The 19,423-nt window shown below is 39.8% G+C and overlaps 1 protein-coding gene across 3 annotated transcripts in view; it reads right to left on the bottom strand.

Annotated features, from left to right (window-relative positions):
* Positions 1 to 18,443, bottom strand: part of MLF1 (myeloid leukemia factor 1) — a 37,190-nt gene extending 18,747 nt beyond the window's left edge. For 2 of the 3 annotated variants that reach the window (XM_077990524.1, XM_077990525.1), the window contains exon 1: positions 18,274 to 18,430. In XM_077990524.1, the coding sequence (XP_077846650.1) occupies positions 18,274 to 18,320 (47 nt within the window). In that variant the 5' untranslated portion in view covers positions 18,321 to 18,430. 3 annotated transcript variants of the gene reach the window in all.
* Between the last annotated feature and the right edge of the window lie 980 nt (positions 18,444 to 19,423).

Genomic DNA, 19,423 nt, shown 5'->3' with positions numbered 1-19,423 from the left:
CAAGAGGGCTCCTTTAATTAAAGATCCTTTAAATCTGGAAGAAAGAGGCATGAGTCAGAATGACGTGATGATGCCTTTTTCCTTCCCTTCACCTGTGCATTAAAACTGCAAGGATTCCCTTGACCTTCCAACTACTGAAACCCAAAGGTCATTCCTCTTCCTCCTTGAATTTCAGCAGCATGTATCTCTAACTTTGATGTATCTCTAACTTTGAACTCTGACTGATAAACTTCTTAATCGTTCCTTTTCCTTCTTGCCCTTTACAGAGCTTCTGAGTGTTACAGATAGGTGTCTGGTGTCTCAAAATGTTGATACTCTCATCTTGGGGTAGCCAGTGAGGACTGAGCCCTGGAGCTGGTTACTTAAGCTCCCATCAGTGTCTGTCCCTTCTTGAACCCCAAGTACATGGGCAAACATCTTTTAAAAATGAATGACATTAAAATGTTGAAAGTACTGCCCCCTAAAGACATGCTTTCTCCAGTTTTAATCCGTTATCTCTTCTCTTCTCTTCCCTGTCCTCTAAGGACTACTTCAACTTGAACATGCTTAAAAAATCACTAGAGGTTGGCCGGGCGCGGTGGCTCATGCCTGTAATCCCAGCACTTTGGGAGGCCGAGACGGGCGGATCACGAGGTCAGGAGATCGAGGCCATCCTGGCTAACGCAGTGAAACCCCGTCTCTACTAAAAAATACAAAAAAAAAAAATAGCCGGGCGAGGTGGCGGGCGCCTGTAGTCCCAGCTACTCGGGAGGCTGAGGCAGGAGAATGGCGTAAACCCGGGAGGCGGAGCTTGCAGTGAGCTGAGATCCGGCCACTACACTCCAGCCCGGGCGACAGCGCGAGACTCCCTCTCAAAAAAAAAAAAAAAAATCACTAGAGGTACTTATTAAAATTACAGATTTCTGAGACATACACCTGGAATTTTGATTCAGTATACACTAAGCATGGCCCATTAATCTCCATTTTAGCAAGCATTCAATCTATTCAACAATATTGTCAGGAATCTGCATTCAATTTCTTCTTGTTTTAATGCAAACTGTCTCCTTTATTTAACAAATACTTAATGAACACATATATAAAAGGCACAGTTCCAGGTAGTGGGGATAACGCCCTGAACTTTGGAGGTCTAAAGCTAATTTTCAATGTCCTATTGGCCAAGAAGTTGACATACTTTCCCAAGTACTCAGAATATAAATTACAAGTAATGATAAAGCTATGATTAAATATTTGCCTTTTTACATTCTAGTAACTCGAAACCTTATTATATTTCCACATTTTTTCCTTAGTCAGCTTTTCCTTTTCATGTCTCTATTTCTATTAAAGGCACAACCATTATACTCCAAGTCATTCAGGTTCAAAACTTCAGGTATGAGCTATTTGGGGTTTTTAATCTGTCCTGTGCTAGCTCCAAGGAATGGAAAAATGGTGAAAAAACAATTCCATTGAAAGAATAGGGGAAGAGATAGCGCTCTAGAGTTAAGTCTCTTTCCATCAAGAAAAGTTGAGGATGGTTTACTTCTGAATTACCACTGCTTCTTGTATCTTATTATTTCCTTCCTGGATTCTAACATCTAGTAATTTGTACACAAATTAGTATCTTACGTCTAAATTCATTTCATACTCAAACTTAAACAATGGCTTGCTTGGGTATATAAATCTCCATTATTTTCTCTCAGTATTTTGATAATATTGCTCCATCATCCTCCTACATCTAGTGTAGCTAAACAGAAGTCTGATGACAATCTAGTTCTCATTCTTTCTAAGACATCTACTCTCTGGATGCTTTATGGTTATTTTGTTTATATATATTTAAATGTATCAAAATTGCATTTTCATGCGCCAAGTGTAGATTTAAAAAAATTATCCCAACAACCACCAAATTGCCCTTTTTTCTTTCTCTTTTTTTTTTTTTTTTTGAGACGAAGTTTCACTCTTGCTGCTCAGGCTGGAGTACAATGGCACAATCTTGGCTCACTGCAAACTCCGCCTCCCAGGTTTAAGCAATTCTCCTGCCTCAGCCTCCCTAGTAGCTGGGATTACAGGCATCTGCCACCATGCCATACAAATTTTTTTTGTATTTTTAGTAGAGATGGGTTTTACTATGTTGGCCTGGCTGGTCTCTAACTCTTGACCTTAGGCAATCCACCCACCTCAGCATCCCAAAGTGTTGGGATTACAGGCATGAGCCACCACGCCTGGCTTAAATTGCTCTTTTCAATCTGAGTTCCAAAACAGTTCAGTCTTTCATTAATTCTAGAAATTGTTCTTAAATTACTTCCTTGGGTATTTACTATTACCTTGTTTCTATCTGTTTGCCTTCCTTGTCAAACTTTTCTTAAAGCATATTTTTCTCATCTTCTGTGATTCTGTGTTGAATGTTGGAAGAAATACCTTGGCTCAATTTCCAAGCTTATTAATTTACTCGTTGCTTGTGAACATTCTGCTTAACTCATTTTCTAAACAAATTTAATTTTCTGTATCTCTGGTTCTTCGTTAAATGGCTGCACTACCCTCTGACATCTCTAAAGATAATATCGTCTCCCAACTCTGAAGATATGTCTTAGTTAATTTTTGTGTTGTTATAGAGGAATACCTGAGGCTGCGTAATTTACAAAGAAAAGAGGTTTATTTGGGTCCTGGTTCTGAAGACTGAGAAGAAGCATGGAGCCAGCATCATCTTCTGATGAGAGCTTCAGGATGCTTCCACTTATGGAGGAAGGTGAAGGGGAGCCAGTATGTGCAGAGATCACATGATAAGAGTGGAAGCAAGAGAGGGTTGGAGAGGTAAAAGGCTCTTTTTAACAACCAGCTCTCTGGGGAAGCAATAAAGTGAGAACTCACTTATTACCTCACCCTAGCCCCCAGGGAAGGTATTAATCTATTAATGAAGGATCCACCCTCCCATGTCCCAAACACCTCTCATTTGCTCCCACTACCAACATTAGGGATCAGATTCCAACATGACATTTTGAGGGTCAAACATCTGAGCTACAGCAAGATCTTTTCTTTTTTCTTTTTTTCTTTTTTTTGAGGCAGAGTCTTGCTCTGTCGCCCAGGATGGAGAGCAGTGGCATGATCTCGACTCACTGCAACCTTAAACACCCAGGCTCAAGTGATCCTCCCACCTCAGCCTCCTGAGTAGCTGAAACTACAGATGTACATGACTGTGCCTGGCTAATTTTTGTATTTTTTGTAGAGATGGGTACCACTATGTTGCTTAGGCTGGTCTTGAACTCCTGGGCTCAAGCAATTCATCCATCTTGGCCTCCCAAAGAGCTGGGATTACAGGTGTGAGCCACCACACCGGGCAAGATATTTCATATATATTCACATATTTAACATTTTCAAGGTTGTTCTTTCCTTCTTTAATGTCCAAATTGCTATCTAATTTCCCTTCACTGAAGAACAACTTTAACATTTCTTGTTCTGTAGATATGATTGCAATAAATTCTCTGTTTTCTTTTACCTGAAAATATTTTATTTCATTCATAATTCTTAAAGGAAATTTTCACGAGATAAACCCAGGTTGACAGTTTTTTTTGTTTGTTTGTTTTTCTTTCTGCAGATGTTATTGCTTTATCTACTGGCCTCTTGCTTTTGGTGATAAGTCAAAGGTAATTCAAATGTTTTCGTCTTGTATCCAGTCAATGTATCATATTATCTGACTGTTTTCAAGATTGTTCTTTTTATCATTTGCTTTCAGAGGTTTGACTATGATGAACTTAAGCATGGTTTTCTTCATATTTATTCAGCTTAGGTTTACTTACACCTTCTTAATTCTTCAGAGTTTTATCTTTTACCATACTGGGTAATTTCCATTATTATTTTTCAACTAATTTTATGCCATTTCTCTCCCTCTTCTCCAATTACACAAACATTAGACATTTCAATATTTTCATATAGATTTCTAAAGAGTTTTCCCCCAATTTTTTTCTGGTTTTCAGATTAACTTTCATTTATCTGTCTTCAATTTTAATGACTCACCTGTCATCTCCATTTTGCTGTTAAGCCTATCCAGTGAATTTTCTCTTTCAAATATTGTATTATTCTAGACCAAGCTTGTCTAATCTGTGGCCTGTGGGTCACATGCTGCCCAGGACAGCTTTGAATACGGCCCAAGCCAAATTCATAAACTTTCTTAAAACTTTATGAGATTTTGTTTTTCAGCTCATTAGCTATCATTAGTATTAAGTGTATTTTCTGTGTGGCCCAAGACAGTTCTTCCAATGTGGTCCAGAGAAGCCAAAAGACTGGACATTCCTGTTAGACTTTCTATGGGTGGGGGGGTATATACCTAAAAAAGTATACATAAACACACACACACACACACACACTTTCTCTTTCTCTATGGAGATTCGATATCCTTTCATTCCTTGCAAGCATATTTTCCTTTACTTCACTGGGCAAAATTATAACAACTGCTTTAAAATTCTTGTCTTTTAATTCTAACATATGGGTCTTTTTAGGATAAGTGTCTTATTTTTTAATCTGGAGAATGGGTGACATTTTCCTGTTAAGTAATTTTGGGTTGTACCCATACATTGTGGATATTATGTTGTATAGGGTCTGGATTTTGATATATTCCTCCAGAGTGGTTTTTTTTTTTTTTTTTTTTTTTTTTTTTTTTTTTGAGACGGAGTCTTGCTCTGTCGCCCGGGCTGGAGTGCAATGGCCGGATCTCAGCTCTCTGCAACCTCTGCCTCCCGGGTTTATGCCATTCTCCTGCCTCAGCCTCCTAAGTGACTGGGACTACAGGCACCGCCACCACGCCCGGCTAATTTTTTGTATTTTTTAGTAGAGACAGGGTTTCACTGTGTTAGCCAGGTTGGTCTCAATCTCCTGACCTCGTGATCCGCCCGTCTCGGCCTCCCAAAGTGCTGGGATTACAGGCTTGAGCCACCGCGCCCGGCCCAGAGTGTTGTTTTTTTTAAAGTAGGTAATTAATCTGGTTGTCCTTAAAGGTCAAATTCTGTCTCTCGTGTGGTAGCTCAAATCTCCATTTAGTTCATTTATCCTTATTAGCTGAACTGCTCTGAGTCTGTCTTATGTGTATGTGGTTAAGCCTTAGACAGAAATTTGTACAGAATTTATTCACAGTATTTGGTGCTTAATCTTCTCTGGCTTTCTCCTTTTGGGGACTCCTCTCCCTCCCTTTCCAGTGACTGTGGTTATACTGAACTCTGTCTTTGGTTGTTAGGTCAAAAAGACTTTAAAGGTCTTCAAACAGTTCTAGTCACTCTACATGTAAGAGACGGGGCCTGCCTTTAGGCTAGACTTGTAACTTTCCTTTTGTTCAACTGTTGAGACCTCTCCAGCAAGTATCTGCTTTTTGGTCATTCTCTAGTGTCTTCTCCAGTAAGTTGTTTTTGTATTTCATCCTGGGCTTATAAAGTTAACTGCAAGACAGCTGGTCCAGTTGGAGCTCTGTTGGTCACAGTAGAAATGAAAAGTCTCCTCAAGATTTTAATTACACTGTTTTCTATAATCTTCTTTTTTTCATTAACTTTGATTCCTTAAGTGTTGGTTCTTCTGTTTGGTTAGCATAGCTTCTGTCTTTCATGGTGTCAGTTTTTATAAAATGTCTGAAATAATATATTTAGAATAAAATAAATTAATGAATGTTAGGAAATGAATAAAAGTAAAGCTACTTCCATAGATATGAACTGGGGGGAGTAGCTGTATGTGTACTTGGTCCTACAGTTTGCTTCAGTATCTGAGACTTCCATTTTCCATCTCTGTCTCTCAGACCTCGCATTGCCCTTTTTTTTTTTTTAAGTAGCTTTCCTGCTTTTACATGCTTCCCAAACTCTTATATTATAAGGGCGAATAGACTTACATCTTTTTTCTATCAAATTAGCTTCTCTAGCTAATTTTCTTGTTTTTCCCTTTGTTTCTTTCCCTTTATTTTTTTTTAAACAACATTTATTGTCTCACAGTTCTGGAGGCTGGAAGTCTGAGATCAAAGTGTCAGCAGAGTTGGTTTCTCTTGAGGCCTCTTCTCTCCTTGACCTGCAGATGGTGACCATCTCCATGTGTCCTCACATTATCCTTTCTGTTGATTCCTTCATTTCTCAGATTCCCTGCAGCAAAATAGCACCTGCGGGCAATAATCTATCATCCAAAAGGGAAGTGAGGGGAAGAGTGGAGTGACTGCAAATTAGTTCTTCCCCTGTCATATACAGTCATTTTCAACTACTGCTTTAAACTAGCAACACAAAGGAGAAAAGAACATTTTGCTGCTGGAAATTACTGAGCAGACTTAAGGCCGGAAGGGAGATACAGTTGGGGGAAAGGGAAGAAGACTATAAGACGTAGATTGGCATTCCATCCATTAAATGTGTGTGTGCCTATTATTATTTGAACAAACTGTTCTCTATTAGATCCATTAGGAATAAGAAAAATAAACGTGTTCATTTTACCTTAACTTATTCTCTGATGCTCTTGCTTTCTTTATGTACATCAGAGTTTCTGACTCGTATGATTTTCCTTCTCTCTGAAGAACTTCTTTTAACATTTCTTGCAAGGTAGGTCTACTGTCAACAAATTCACCAAATTTTTGTTTGTCTGAGAAAGTCTATTTCTTCTTGACTTTTAAAGGATAATTTTGCAGGGTACAGAATTCTAGGTTAGTGAGTTTTTTTTTTTCCCCCTCTCAACACTTTATATATTTCATGCCATTCTCCTCTTGCTTGCATGGTTTCTGAAGAGAAGTCAGACATAATTATTTTCTTTGCTCTTCTACAGGTTTTTCCACCGCCCCCCCCCCCAGCTTCTTTCAAGATTTCTTCTTTAATTTTGATTTTCTACAGTTTAAATATGACATGCCTAGGCTTAGTTGTTTTTTGTTTGTTTTGCATTTATTCTGCTTGGTGTTCTCTAAACTTCTGACATCTGTGGTTTGGTGTATGATATTAATTTGGCGCTAATTCTTAGTCTTCATTTCTTCAGATATTGCTCCTGTTCCTTTGTACTCTGGTACTCCCATTACACCTGTTACACTTTTCGTGGTTGCCTTACAGTTCTTGGATACTGTGGGGTTTTTTTTCAGTCTTTTTTTCTCTCTGATTTTCAGTTTTGGAAGTTTCTACTGTCATATCCCCAAGCTCAGAGATTCTCTCCTAAGCTGTTCATAGTCCACTGATAAGCCCATAAAAGGAATCCTTCATTTCTTTTACCCTTTTTTTTTGGACACAGAGTTTCCCTCTGTTGCCCAGGCTGGAGTGCAATGGCACGATCTCGGCTCACTGCAACCTCTGCCTCCTGGGTTCAAGCAATTCTCCTGCTTCAGCCTCCCGAGTAGCTGGGATTACAGGCATGCGCCACCACACCTGGCTAATTTTTGTATTTTTAATAGAGACAGGATTTTGCCATGTTGATCAGGCTGGTCTTGAACTCCTGACCTCAGGTGATCCATCTGCCTTGGCCTCCCAAAGTGTTGGGATTACAGCCGAGAGTCACCACACACTGCACTTCTGTTACAATGTTTTTAGTCTCTAGCATTTTATTTTATTTTTACAATTTCCATTTCTCTGCTTATATCTGTTCTGGCATGTTGTCTGCTTTTCCCATTAAAGCCCTTAGCATATTAATCATAGTTTAAAAACATTCCTGGTCTGATAATTCCAATATTCCTTGCTAGAAATATGGTTTGGATACTTGTTCAGTTTCTTCAAACTGTTTTTTTTGCCTTTTAGTATGCCTCGTAATTTTTTGTTGGAAGTAGTACATAGTTACTGGGTAAAGGGAACTGCAGTAAATAGACCTTTAGTAATGTAGTGATAAGGTGCTGGGGGAGGCAAAGTGTTCTGTAGGCATAAGATTAACTCACAGTCTTTTGCTTAGCCTGACCTTGGGTGGTAAACCTCAGCAGTATGCCTTAGTCCTCCTCCAGTGTGATCAGATGGCTGGAGGAGCTGGAGTTGGGTATTTCCCTTCCCTCAGGTAGACTGGGCTTTGGTAAAAAAGTTTCTCTTGACTGCAGGCCTTGCTAAGAAAAACAGAACGCTCTGGCATATTTAATGGTTACTTTCCATCCCCCTCTGTTCTGCTGGAAGCATGAGAAGATATTCTCCAATATTCACTGTGAGAACGTGGTAGAGCTCCTGCAGATAAAACCCACAAAATTATGAGGGACCATGGAGTTTTTAACTCTGACACTTGTCCACTCTGAGTCTCCAGTAATTTGTCAACTACAGGTCAGGTTTTCCTACTACCCTCACACTGGTTCCTGAGGAGGTTTCTGCATCAGTTAAGTTGTGATTCTCTGGATCTGCCTATCTTCAATTATGGGGGCAGAGATTTGCCCAGTGACTTCATTTCTCTGCTAGATATAAGAAAAGTTGTTGTTTTCTCAGGTTGTTCAGTTTTTAATTTGTTACTAGCATGAAGTGGTAACCTTAAGCTTCTTACATTGAATATTATTATTATTATTATTTTGAGACAGAGTTTCATTCTGTCAGCTGGAGTGCAGTGGCATGTTCATGGCTCACTGCAGCCTTGACCTCCCAAGCTCAATCGATCCTCCCACTTCAGCCTCCTTAGCTGGGACTACAGGCATGCACAGCTATTCCTGGAAATTTTTTTTTTTTTTTTTTTTTTTTTGTAGAGACAGGATTTTGACATGTTGCTCACGTTGGTCTTGAACTCCTGGGCTCAAGCAATCTGCCCATTTCAGCCTCCCAAAGTGCTGGGATTACAGATGTGAGCAACTGTGCCCAGTCACATACCAGACTCTTGTAGGATTTTTAATATGAATTTTTGTCTTGAGGGGCAAAGGAAATTTAAGACTATCATTCCTAGATTTCCTACTTGTTAAAAGTTTGAGAATCACTATTCTAGCAGAATTATATGCAATGAGCACTATGAAGAAGTTGTGACAATTTAAAAATTAATTTTGATTTATAATCTCGGTGTGTACAGATCAATAGTACACACTGAGCAGCTCATGTTTTAACACACTAGAAGGCAGAAAGGGAGTTGTTATGTGTTTTCCAAAATCAAATCACGAAGAACAAAAGTTACTTTAAAATTAAGAATTCAAAATTTGGTGTATGTATCACTTTACTTTTTTTTTCCACCTCACAAAATCTTTTCTTTTTCCTTTTTTTTTTTTTTTTAAGTTCCAGGGTACATATGCAGGATGTGCAGGTTTGTTACATAGGTGAACATGTGCCACGGTGGTTTGCTACACCTATCAACCCATCATCTAGGTATTAAGTCCAGTATGCATTAGCCATTTTTCCTAATGCTCTCCCCCTCCCTCTTCCCCACTCTACTTTCTATTTGAAGATACAGAGTTTCAAGTAGTTCTAAGATGCATAAATGAGTTACCTATGCAACATTTTCTAACTCCTACCTCAAAAAAACAGATTATTCTAAAGTATTTGTTACACCTTTACAGTATGTTTGAAATATTTCATAATAAATATAACTGCATGAGGTTAAAGGATTTCATACGATCTGATGTTTTAAAATAGGCATTTCAAAAGGAGGTCCTTTTGCTTAGAGCTCCAAACTCACTGGACATTTACAGCTTAGAGTATGATTAAAGTATGCAGACTAAAATGCTTGTTTCCATTAATATACACTTACTTAAGAAAACCAGTCAACTTTTTCTTTAGATATGTGGATGTGATTTGACTACAATGAAGAAAAGTATTTCAAGAAATACTAAATTTGTTCTTTGAATAAGGAAGTGCTAAACAACTATTACTTTTCTACAGAAACAAAATTTAGTAAATCAATTTTTCTCATTGCATTATAATTGGGCTAAAAATTAATCAACTAAATATGGCTCATTTAAAATTTGCCCAGGTTTTTCTTTCTTTCTTATAGAGGTAGGGGAATATTTAAATGTTTGCTTGAATATGCATATGTTCAGCAAATGCTAAAAATTTTATTTGAGTGACATGAACAAATGACTGCCTGTTGGAAGATGCATTAAACAAAAGTGAGCCTATAGTTTGGTGTTTGCACCTGTCTGAACCATTCAGGAATAAATCTGGCTGAGACTTCTAGTGAGTTTAATTCATGTCTACCCAGAACAGCAGATGCTTGGAGATATGGCTTTAATGTTTCTTTTGTCCAAGTTTGAATTCACTTTGATCAAAGCTAAAAAAACTTCTATGGTAGCACAGAGTTGTTTTAACATTTTTAAAATTAACCTAGGCTTTTCTTCTCAAATGAAAAATTTTAGCCCATTCATAATGTTCTCTTTTGAAAATAAACATTTCATTCTTCTAGGAAAATAAATTGGAAATAGGTTTTAAAAAGCCCATACTATACAAGCTAGTCATTTCATGTACACGAAAGAGTCTAAGGTAATAATTTGAAAATGTTGTTAAATATTTATGTGAGAAATATGCTTTGTATGTTCATAGGATGCAATATTTTGCAGACTCTAAAGTCACGCTTTAGTGAATATCTGAAGACTAGGAAAACGTTCATGGTATATGTTGCAGAAAAGCACTGAATAATTAACCATAAAGTGTGGTCCTAATTTTGGAAAATAAAAATCCACATGTGGACATCTGAAACAAAATACATCAAAATAATGGGTTGTATTATTTCTGCTACCAAACTTTCTATACTTTTCAGATTTTCCATGAGGATGTATTTTCATTTAGGTCAAGAAAAATGTACTTTTACTTACTATGATAATGACTATATACTACCTCTTTTAGAATTGCTGACACAAACCACAGCCAAACTGAATAAACTTTGGTCTCAAACATACTTTTTCTATTCTACATTATTTACCTGTAGCATATATCACGAGCTAGAAAAAATAAATTGTTGCCTACTTCCCCTTCAAAAGTGTTTATGTCTTAACTCTTTTTTTTTTTTTTTTTGAGACGGAGTCTCGCTCTGTCGCCCAGGCTGGAGTGCTGTGGCCGGATCTCAGCTCACTGCAAGCTCCGCCTCCCAGGTTCCCGCCATTCTCCTGCCTCAGCCTCCCGAGTAGCTGGGACTACAGGCGCCTGCCACCTCGCCCGGCTAGTTTTTTTTTTTTTTTTGTATTTTTTAGTAGAGATGGGGTTTCACCATGTTAGCCAGGATGGTCTCGATCTCCTGACCTCGTGATCCGCCCGTCTCGGCCTCCCAAAGTGCTGGGATTACAGGCTTGAGCCACCGCGCCCGGCGATGTCTTAACTCTTAGATTGATTCCAGGTCACTTGGGAATGATTTCAACGTAGTGTATGTACGTACGTACGTGTGTTTAAGGGCTGGTAATGTCTCCCTTTAGAATAATGTTTTTAAAACTCTTTCTCTCTCTCTCTCTCACACACACACACACATACACTTATTCTGCCTAAGTTACACTTCTCTTTCATCTATGTAAGAATAAAGATACTTGTGCTTCTAAATAAAAAGCATTACCTATGACATAAGGTTCTCAGATAACTGACATGGCAGGTTCATTCATTAAGGGAAATTCCTCCCTTCCATTATACATGGTAGTGGCAAAAGCTTTAGCCAGCAGATGGTTATGGTTCTCTTGATCGTAAAGAAATGTTCCCTAGTTTCAATGAGGTCTATAAGGAAAATAGACCAGAAGATCCAAGTTTTGATACTAGAAATAATGCATGTAACATTTAAAGAAGTCTCTTGAGGGTAGGGGCCAAGACATCTAAAAATTTAAACGAGAACCCACAGGGTTGGGCCTATAGTAGAAACTGAAGAAATACTTAAAGAATGAATTACATTTCTATTAAGCAATTCTATTTTTCCATTGTCTTGAAGTTCAAAGTGTTGTGTTGGTGTGGCAGAAGCCTTTGATATCAAAAGAATTGTGGAAATGATTATGCTCCCCTGATATTTTATAAATATTTCGCTCCTTTTACGTGGATATTTACAATATTAATTGGCACAAGTAGGCATTATCTTGTGGGTACATGCTACTGTACAGCATTTTTGACCAAGCAACCATGTCCTAATCATGTTGTGTTCCCTGGCTCCTAATTCAGTGGTGTTTACCTCATGAACCAAAGAATGCCCCAAATGAATAGTATACCTTAGTAATCCTTTCAGCTCAAGGCTTACAGTGTCATTCTTTCAAATATGATCTTATAATTTGCAAAGTTCATTTATAAGAAATTTATATATTAAAATATTCCTAAGAACAATTACAGTAGGTAATTTCACAGTAGGTATTCAGGGTCTTAGAATAAAGTGGGACCTTGAAAAATCAGTAACTTAAATTTTAGCTGAGTATTCTCAAGCTACTTTTATTAACAATATGTTTAGAATGAGAGGTATACGTGGCAGAATATTAACTAGTCAAGTTGTGACAATTTGGCGAAGACTCTACCTCAGACTGTATGTCTGAAACAAATATTTAAGTATTTAAGTAGTAACCTTGAATACTGTTTCCAAAAGCTTAACAAGGTGGTTTTATTTCCTACAATGAGAATGTTTTCCATCAATAAAAAAGTTAATCCACATCTTGTACACAGAATACATTCACTTTGAACTCCACTAGTGGATAGGACAAAGCAATGTCCTTTAATAAATCCAACTACTTCCAAGTATAAAATACAAATTTGTAAAAATTTTTAGAATTGAGATTATACATATAAGGAGACAGAAGTAGTAACATCCTGTGAATACATGCAGTATTTTAACCAAATACTGGTCATCAGATATATGATGATCACATGGAGAGTTGAGAGGCTTAAAGAAGAGACAATAATTTATGATTAAACATTAAGGTTGGCTGGGTGCGGTGGCTCATGCCTATAATCCCAGCACTTTGGGAGGCTGAGGTGGGCGCATCACGAGATCAGGAGTTCGAGACCAGTTTGGCCAACATAGTGAAACCCCGTCTCTACTAGAAATACAAAAAATTAGCCGGGTGTGGTGGCAGGCGCCTGTAATCCCAGCTACTCGGGAGGCCGAGGCAGGAGAATCACATGAACCTGGGAGGCAGAGGTTGCAGTGAGCCAAGATCATGCTACTGCACTCCAGCCTGGCTGACAGTGCCAGACTCCGTCTCAAAAAAAAAAAAAAAAAAAAAAAAAAGAATTAAGGTTGACAGATTTGCCAGCCTGCTTCTGAGCTTTCTATCTCCAATAGCTGGTAAGTGGTAACATAGTTATTCTTTGTAGACTTGCCAGATCAGAATTATATTTTTGTAGCTCAGAAGATTCAAAGTTCCTGTTTCGTACCAAATAGAAAATTCTGGACCATACTACATATTTATAAACTTTCATACTACATAATCAATGTTTTTTAGGGTATAGGATGCCAAAACCATTTAACCTCAAAATCCTCTTGTCTATACATATTTACTTAACAATATGCATATTGTTAGCAAATACAGATGTGAGAGAAAGGTAGTATTCTTGAGAAAACTGCATGCCAGGAAGTGCTAGCTTTTAACCTTTGTGTTTTTAACCAAGTAACAGATATTGTTTAAGAAAGTATATCTGAATATACTGTGATGTAAATTTTCAATGAAATAACTTCAGCCTTGAGACACAATAAGATACCAAAGTTTAAAAATCCCAAGTATGGAACAAAACACCAAATTTTAAAATATCACTTTTAACATTTCCTTTTACTTTTCTGAAGAAACATTTAAGATGCACTGTTATAATAAGGTAAACATTGAAACTGAATATATTTGAATTCAAAACTACAGATTTTAATTACTTTTTACTTAAATATTTTAAGCAATTAACAATTTAACCACAGCTTCTTATCAGTCTAGTATTTAGTAATTCTATTTTTATATCAAAGAAGTATATATTTTTGGTCCATTTTTGAATAATTAGTAAATCAGTGGAGTTTGCTTATATTCAATAACCTTGATTGTGAACAATATAAGCAACTCTAATGGACTATTTAGAAAATGGTAATGTTCTGATTAGAAAATACCATTATCAACAATGCTATTTGTTGAATGCAATTGATAATTACTTTCAGCAATCAACTAAATACCAGATTGACTACAAGAAAGAGAATAAAGGACACCAACTCACCATTAAACAATATTTACTCTTTTCTATGACCTGACACAATGTTAGCAACAGCGATAATATTTATATAAAAGAGAGTGGGCATGGGCTATGTGTTTCACATCTCTATGTTCCTAAGGTCAGTGGATGATTCATTAACGAGTTTGTCACCTTTATGAATTCTTTATGTTTGACTTAAGAAATGGATACTCATTTTGTTTGGGAGTTGAGGTAAAAGGTGGGGGGGATCAAATAGATTACCTGAAATAAACATAAACTCACATTCTTTTTCTCCCTTATCCCCAAAAGTGTGTTAAATATAATTCATTGTGGAGAAAAGAAATTGTTAAGTGTGAATCAATTTTATAAAGTAAACTGTAATATGGTGATAATGAAAGATGGTAGTCTGTAAGCAGAGTTCTGGCCACTGTTTTGGATATTTAAAAGGTCTATGCAGAAGCTTTGTGATGAATAAAGGAGATTAGGCTTAAAAAAAGTTAACTGCAACAATTTTACCTTAAATTTTTATGATATGGCTCCCTGCATTTGAAAAAGGCTTTAGATAGTGATAACTGAAAGAGTAACTGATGGTCCTTTCCATCCTAAGCATGGAGGAAGAGTTCTTCTGTATGCTGACTATTTGTAGTCTGTTACTATTTCTGACCCTGACTCTTGAATTCATTGCCTTTGCTAAGAAAGAATCACCCAAGAGTTTAAATTACACTTCCGCTAGACATTTTAAAGAACATATTATACTCATTACACATTCAGTTTTGTTAAGGATAGAATCCTTAACTATAACAATGAAGGATATAAAACAACTTTTGGTATAATCAAGGATATAATACAACTCAAAAATTGTCGATCATAATCTTCTTAGCTGTTACCCATTGTACGATGTCATATTTACATATGAACGACTTCAACAGCTCAGTAATCTATGGATTTGTAGTACTGTGATTCTCTTGAAAGCCAGAGCTTATATAATACAAAATAATAAAATTATGGGTTTTACAAAATAATATTCTCTGGCTCAAATATTCTTTTTTTTTTTTTTTTTTTTTTTTTTTGAGATAGTGTTTCGCTCTTGTTGCCCAGGCTGGAATGCAATGGCGCAATCTCGACTCACTACAACCTCTGCCTCCTGGGTTCAAGTGATTCTCCTGCCTCAGCCTCTCAAGTAGTTGGGAGTTTGTGTCACCACGCCTGGCTAATTTTGTATTTTTTTTTCTTTTTTAGTAAAGATGGGGTTTCACCATGTTGGTCAGGCTGGTCTCGAACTATGGACCTCAGGTGATCCACCCACCTCAGCCTCCCAAAGTGCTGGGATTATAAGTGTGAGCCATCATGCCTGGCCTCTGGCTTTCCAAAGAGAGAATCACAATAATACAAAAATTTAAACTTGTTAAAATAACACTGTCCATATCCCAACAGCTCCTAAACAAGTTAACTAAAATGGCACAACAAATTTGCCTGAGTTCCTGTATGCCTTAATAAATAATCTTCAGAAAAAAAGTTATTATTTTATCTTTCTATATTAATCATTTCATTTCCCACTGTTCATTATCTTTTTAATTATTAATGTTATTTTGCTTTAAATCAGTACTAACACATTTAAGTCAATCATTTATTTAAACAACAACATTGGCTAGGCACAGTGGTACATGCCTGTAATCCCAGCATTTTGGGGGGCTGAGGCAGGCAGATCACTTAAGCTCAAGAGTTTGAGACCAGTCTGGGTAACATGGCGAAAACTTGTCTCTACAAAAAAAATTAGCAGGGTGTGGTGGCTCCCTCCTGTGGTCCCAGCTACTTGTGAGGCTGAGGCAGAAGGATGAGCCTGGGAGGCTGCGTGAGCCCCTGCACTCTAGCCTGGGCAACAGAGTGAGACCCTGTCTCAAACAAACAAACGAACAAACACACACAAAACACCCCCCACAGATATTGTTTGAAAAATATGTGCAATAAACTGTGATTTTAAAACCTTTTAAAAAAAATGCTCTCCAAATTGCAAACCTAGAAAATTTAAGGGATCAAAATAAACTAGACATGAATTCAAAATTCAAACTGGCAAAAAACACTTGGGCTAAAAAGTATTACAAATTTCCCCTCTTAGGGATACAACTAGACTATGTCAATATGTTTGTAACAATGGCCAAAGTTAGAATTAAGAAAAAAAACCCAAAAACCCACTACTCAAAAATAAATCATAGTGAAACTAATTTCTGGATGCCTTCTTCCTAGGGCATCACATTAATTCACTGGGAACCTTCATAAGGCAATGAATGGCACTTGCTTACCTGAGGTGTTAAACTATCAGCTCCCTGTACTATTTTTAGTTTTGACAGAAAGAGGAGTCCCTTCACAAACAAGGTTAGCTCTGTAACAAAGCGAGCAAAGAAAACAGTGCACTTGGCAACGTCCAACAACTTCGAAGAGAGAGCACAACTCTCCAACTTTGTTGTGCTCTCATAGACACATTCCCCACTCACATGGAAAATGCTGTTTTAAAAACTTCCCCTTTTCAATGAACTGTCATGCTATAAAATATTACCTGCTCCTATTTGCAATTTTAAGGGGAGCTATAAAATATTCCCTGATCCCATTTGAAATTATGTGAGCATAATTCTCACATAAGTTTCACCGAGATGGTAGTTGTCACCTGCAAAGCCCTTGCAGGGGCAAAGGCCAACTCTGCACACAGGAAGCCATGGCGGACACCCAAAGTCCGGCCAAGTGGAGAGCAGCACGCACCTCGGGAGTGTGAGGGAGGGAGGCTACTAGGACTTCTTTCCACCTCCTGTTCCCAAATCCTCCTCCCCGCACCTGGGGCCCTCAACTCTTGTCTACCTCACGTCCTCAACCCTCCTCCCCCGACCTCACGCCCCCAAACCCTCCCCCCCCGCACTGCACACCATCAACTCTCCTCTGTCCACCTCACACCCTCAACCCTCCTACCCCTACACCTCATGCCCCCAAACCCTCCTTCCTCTGCTTCACACCCCCCAACCCTCCCCCCACTACCTCTCACTCTCACCCTCAACGCTCTTCCCCCTACCTCACGCTCTCAACCCTCCTCCCACATCACACTCTCAAAACCTCCCCACCAACTCACGCCCTCAACCCTCCTCCCCCACCCTCTTCCCACATCTCACGCCCCCAAATCCTCCTCAGCCCCTAAATCCTCCTTGTCCACCTCACACCCTCAACCCTCCTACACCCTCCCGACACTCCCAAACCATCCCCAACCAACTCATGCCCTTAACCCTCCTCCCTGCATTTCAAGCTCTCAACCCTCCCCTGCACCTCACACTCCCAAACCCTCCCCACCAACTCACTCCCTCAACCCTCCTCCTTGCACTTCAAGCTCTCAACCCTCCCCCGCACCTCGTGCTCCCAAACCCTCCCCCACCTCACACCCTCAACCCTCCTCCCCCTACCTCACGCCTTCAACTCTCTCCCTCACCTCATGCTCCCAAACCGTCTCCCCACTTCATGCCCTCAACCCTCCTCCCCCTACCTCGCGCTCCAAAACCCTCCTCACCCGACCTCATGCCCTCAACCCTCCCCCACACCTCATGCTCCCAAATCCTCCTCCCACCTCACACCCTCAACCCTCCTCCCCCTACCTCATGCCTTCAACTATCCCCCACACCTCAGGCTCCCAAACCCTTCCCCCACCTCACGACCCAAATCCTCCTTCCTCCGTCTCACGCCCTCAACCCTCCCCTCTCCACCTTACTCCCCCAAACCCTCCTCCCCCCACCTCACGCTTTCAACCCTCCTCTCCCCACCTCACGCTTTCAAACCCTCCCCCACCTCACGTGCTCAACCATTCTCCCCCCACCTCAAGCTTTCAACCCTCCTCCCCCCATCTCACGCTTTCAAACCCTTCCCCCGCCTCACGCGCTCAACCCTCCTCCCCGCACCTCATGCTCCCAAACCCTTCCCTCACCTCACACCCTCAACCCTCCTCCCACACCTCACGCCCTCAAGCTCCTCCCCCCCACCTCATGCTGTCAACTCTCCTCCCCCCACCTCACGTCCCCAAACTTCCCTCTGCCCACCTCACGCGTCCAAACCCTCCTCTCTTCACCTCATGCGCCCAAATCCTTCTCTTCCCTCTCTCACACACCCCTAACTCCTCCTCTCCCTTCCCTCCCAGGGCTCTATATCCTCGTCTCCTTCAAACCGCCTCCAGAGTTACCCCGAATTCTCTCTCGTCCTCTAAAACTCGCTCTTTTCCCTTAAAATAGGTCCCCTCAAAATTCCTTAATTCCCGCGCGACCGCGGACTCCTGGCTCCCATAACTCACGAGAAGAAGGGGTCATCCTCAAAACTGCTGCTCAGCATCCTATACATTCTGGCTCTGTCTTGGGCGGCGGCAGCCGCGGACAGATTGGAAAACCGATGTTAACTAGCCGCGGCCGCGACCGGAGCCTGCCTCCAGCACTGACGACGCCTCACTCGCTGCGCAGGCGGTGCCCGCCGGGAAAGGAGGTGCGTGACGCCGAGGTGCTTTCCCATTGGACATTGCTCTGTGACGTCACCAGGACGAGGCGGAGAGCAATGCGCGGCTGCCCTGGCAACCACAATCAACACAGTGGAGGCGAGAAGTTTGGCCTTGCGCCGGCCGGGCAGCTTTTCACCAAGGCTCCCGTGGGATGGGATAGCTTGTTCTCTGGGCTGCAGGAACCAAAACATTAGACCACCCTTTCTGTGACCTTGGGCATGCCGCCCTCGGTTCCAAGCCACAAGTCTTTTTTTCGGGGAAAATGAAAAGGGGTCAAGATTTGGACCAGATGACACCCAATGTCCCATTCAACGGTCGCATTCTGTCATCCACAGCAATTAGTCCTGTATCCGAAACATTCTCTGGTAGTCAAAAGCTGTGAACAAATAATGAGAAAAAAAATGTGCAAAACGTTTTTTAGTACAGTTAGCAAATAGTTCTTGAAGGAAATGGGATGAAGCCTATTAGATTTCAACAAACTTTTTTACCTCTTGTGAGTTTGAAACTCAAAGCAATAATGTTTCCCAAAGTGGGAAACGCTTAAGTAATATGTAGACGTAGTATTAAAAAATAAACGAGAAAGCTGCTCTCTTTTCGGTTGTCTTTCTGTGTCTCTCTTTCAAAGATCAAGTCTCACTTTGATTCTGATATGTTTTTAACACTTCTCCAGCATTTCTTAACAGCAGGATTCAGGCACAGGCCTGCAGCAAGCAGCCGTATCCAACTAAAATTCCACTACCATGTATTTTTGTTTGCATTACATTTAGCAGGGAGCTTTCCATTTATGGCAAGGAAATTGATTTTAAATTTAAAGCAGTGCTATACATTAAGAGCTAGATTTTGCATTTTTAAGTGAAAAAGTAAGCTATCGAATAGAACAGGTGGGATTTGGATATGGTGGGGCAGGGGGTTAGGCAGAGCAGGGGAGGGGAACATCATGATAGTGGTACTC

The sequence above is a fragment of the Macaca mulatta genome, chromosome 2 (genome assembly GCF_049350105.2).
Source record: "Macaca mulatta isolate MMU2019108-1 chromosome 2, T2T-MMU8v2.0, whole genome shotgun sequence".
Classification (NCBI taxonomy): domain Eukaryota; kingdom Metazoa; phylum Chordata; class Mammalia; order Primates; family Cercopithecidae; genus Macaca; species Macaca mulatta.
The sequence above is the reverse complement of the archived record's forward strand: the minus strand, read 5'-3'. Positions and strand labels throughout refer to the sequence as shown.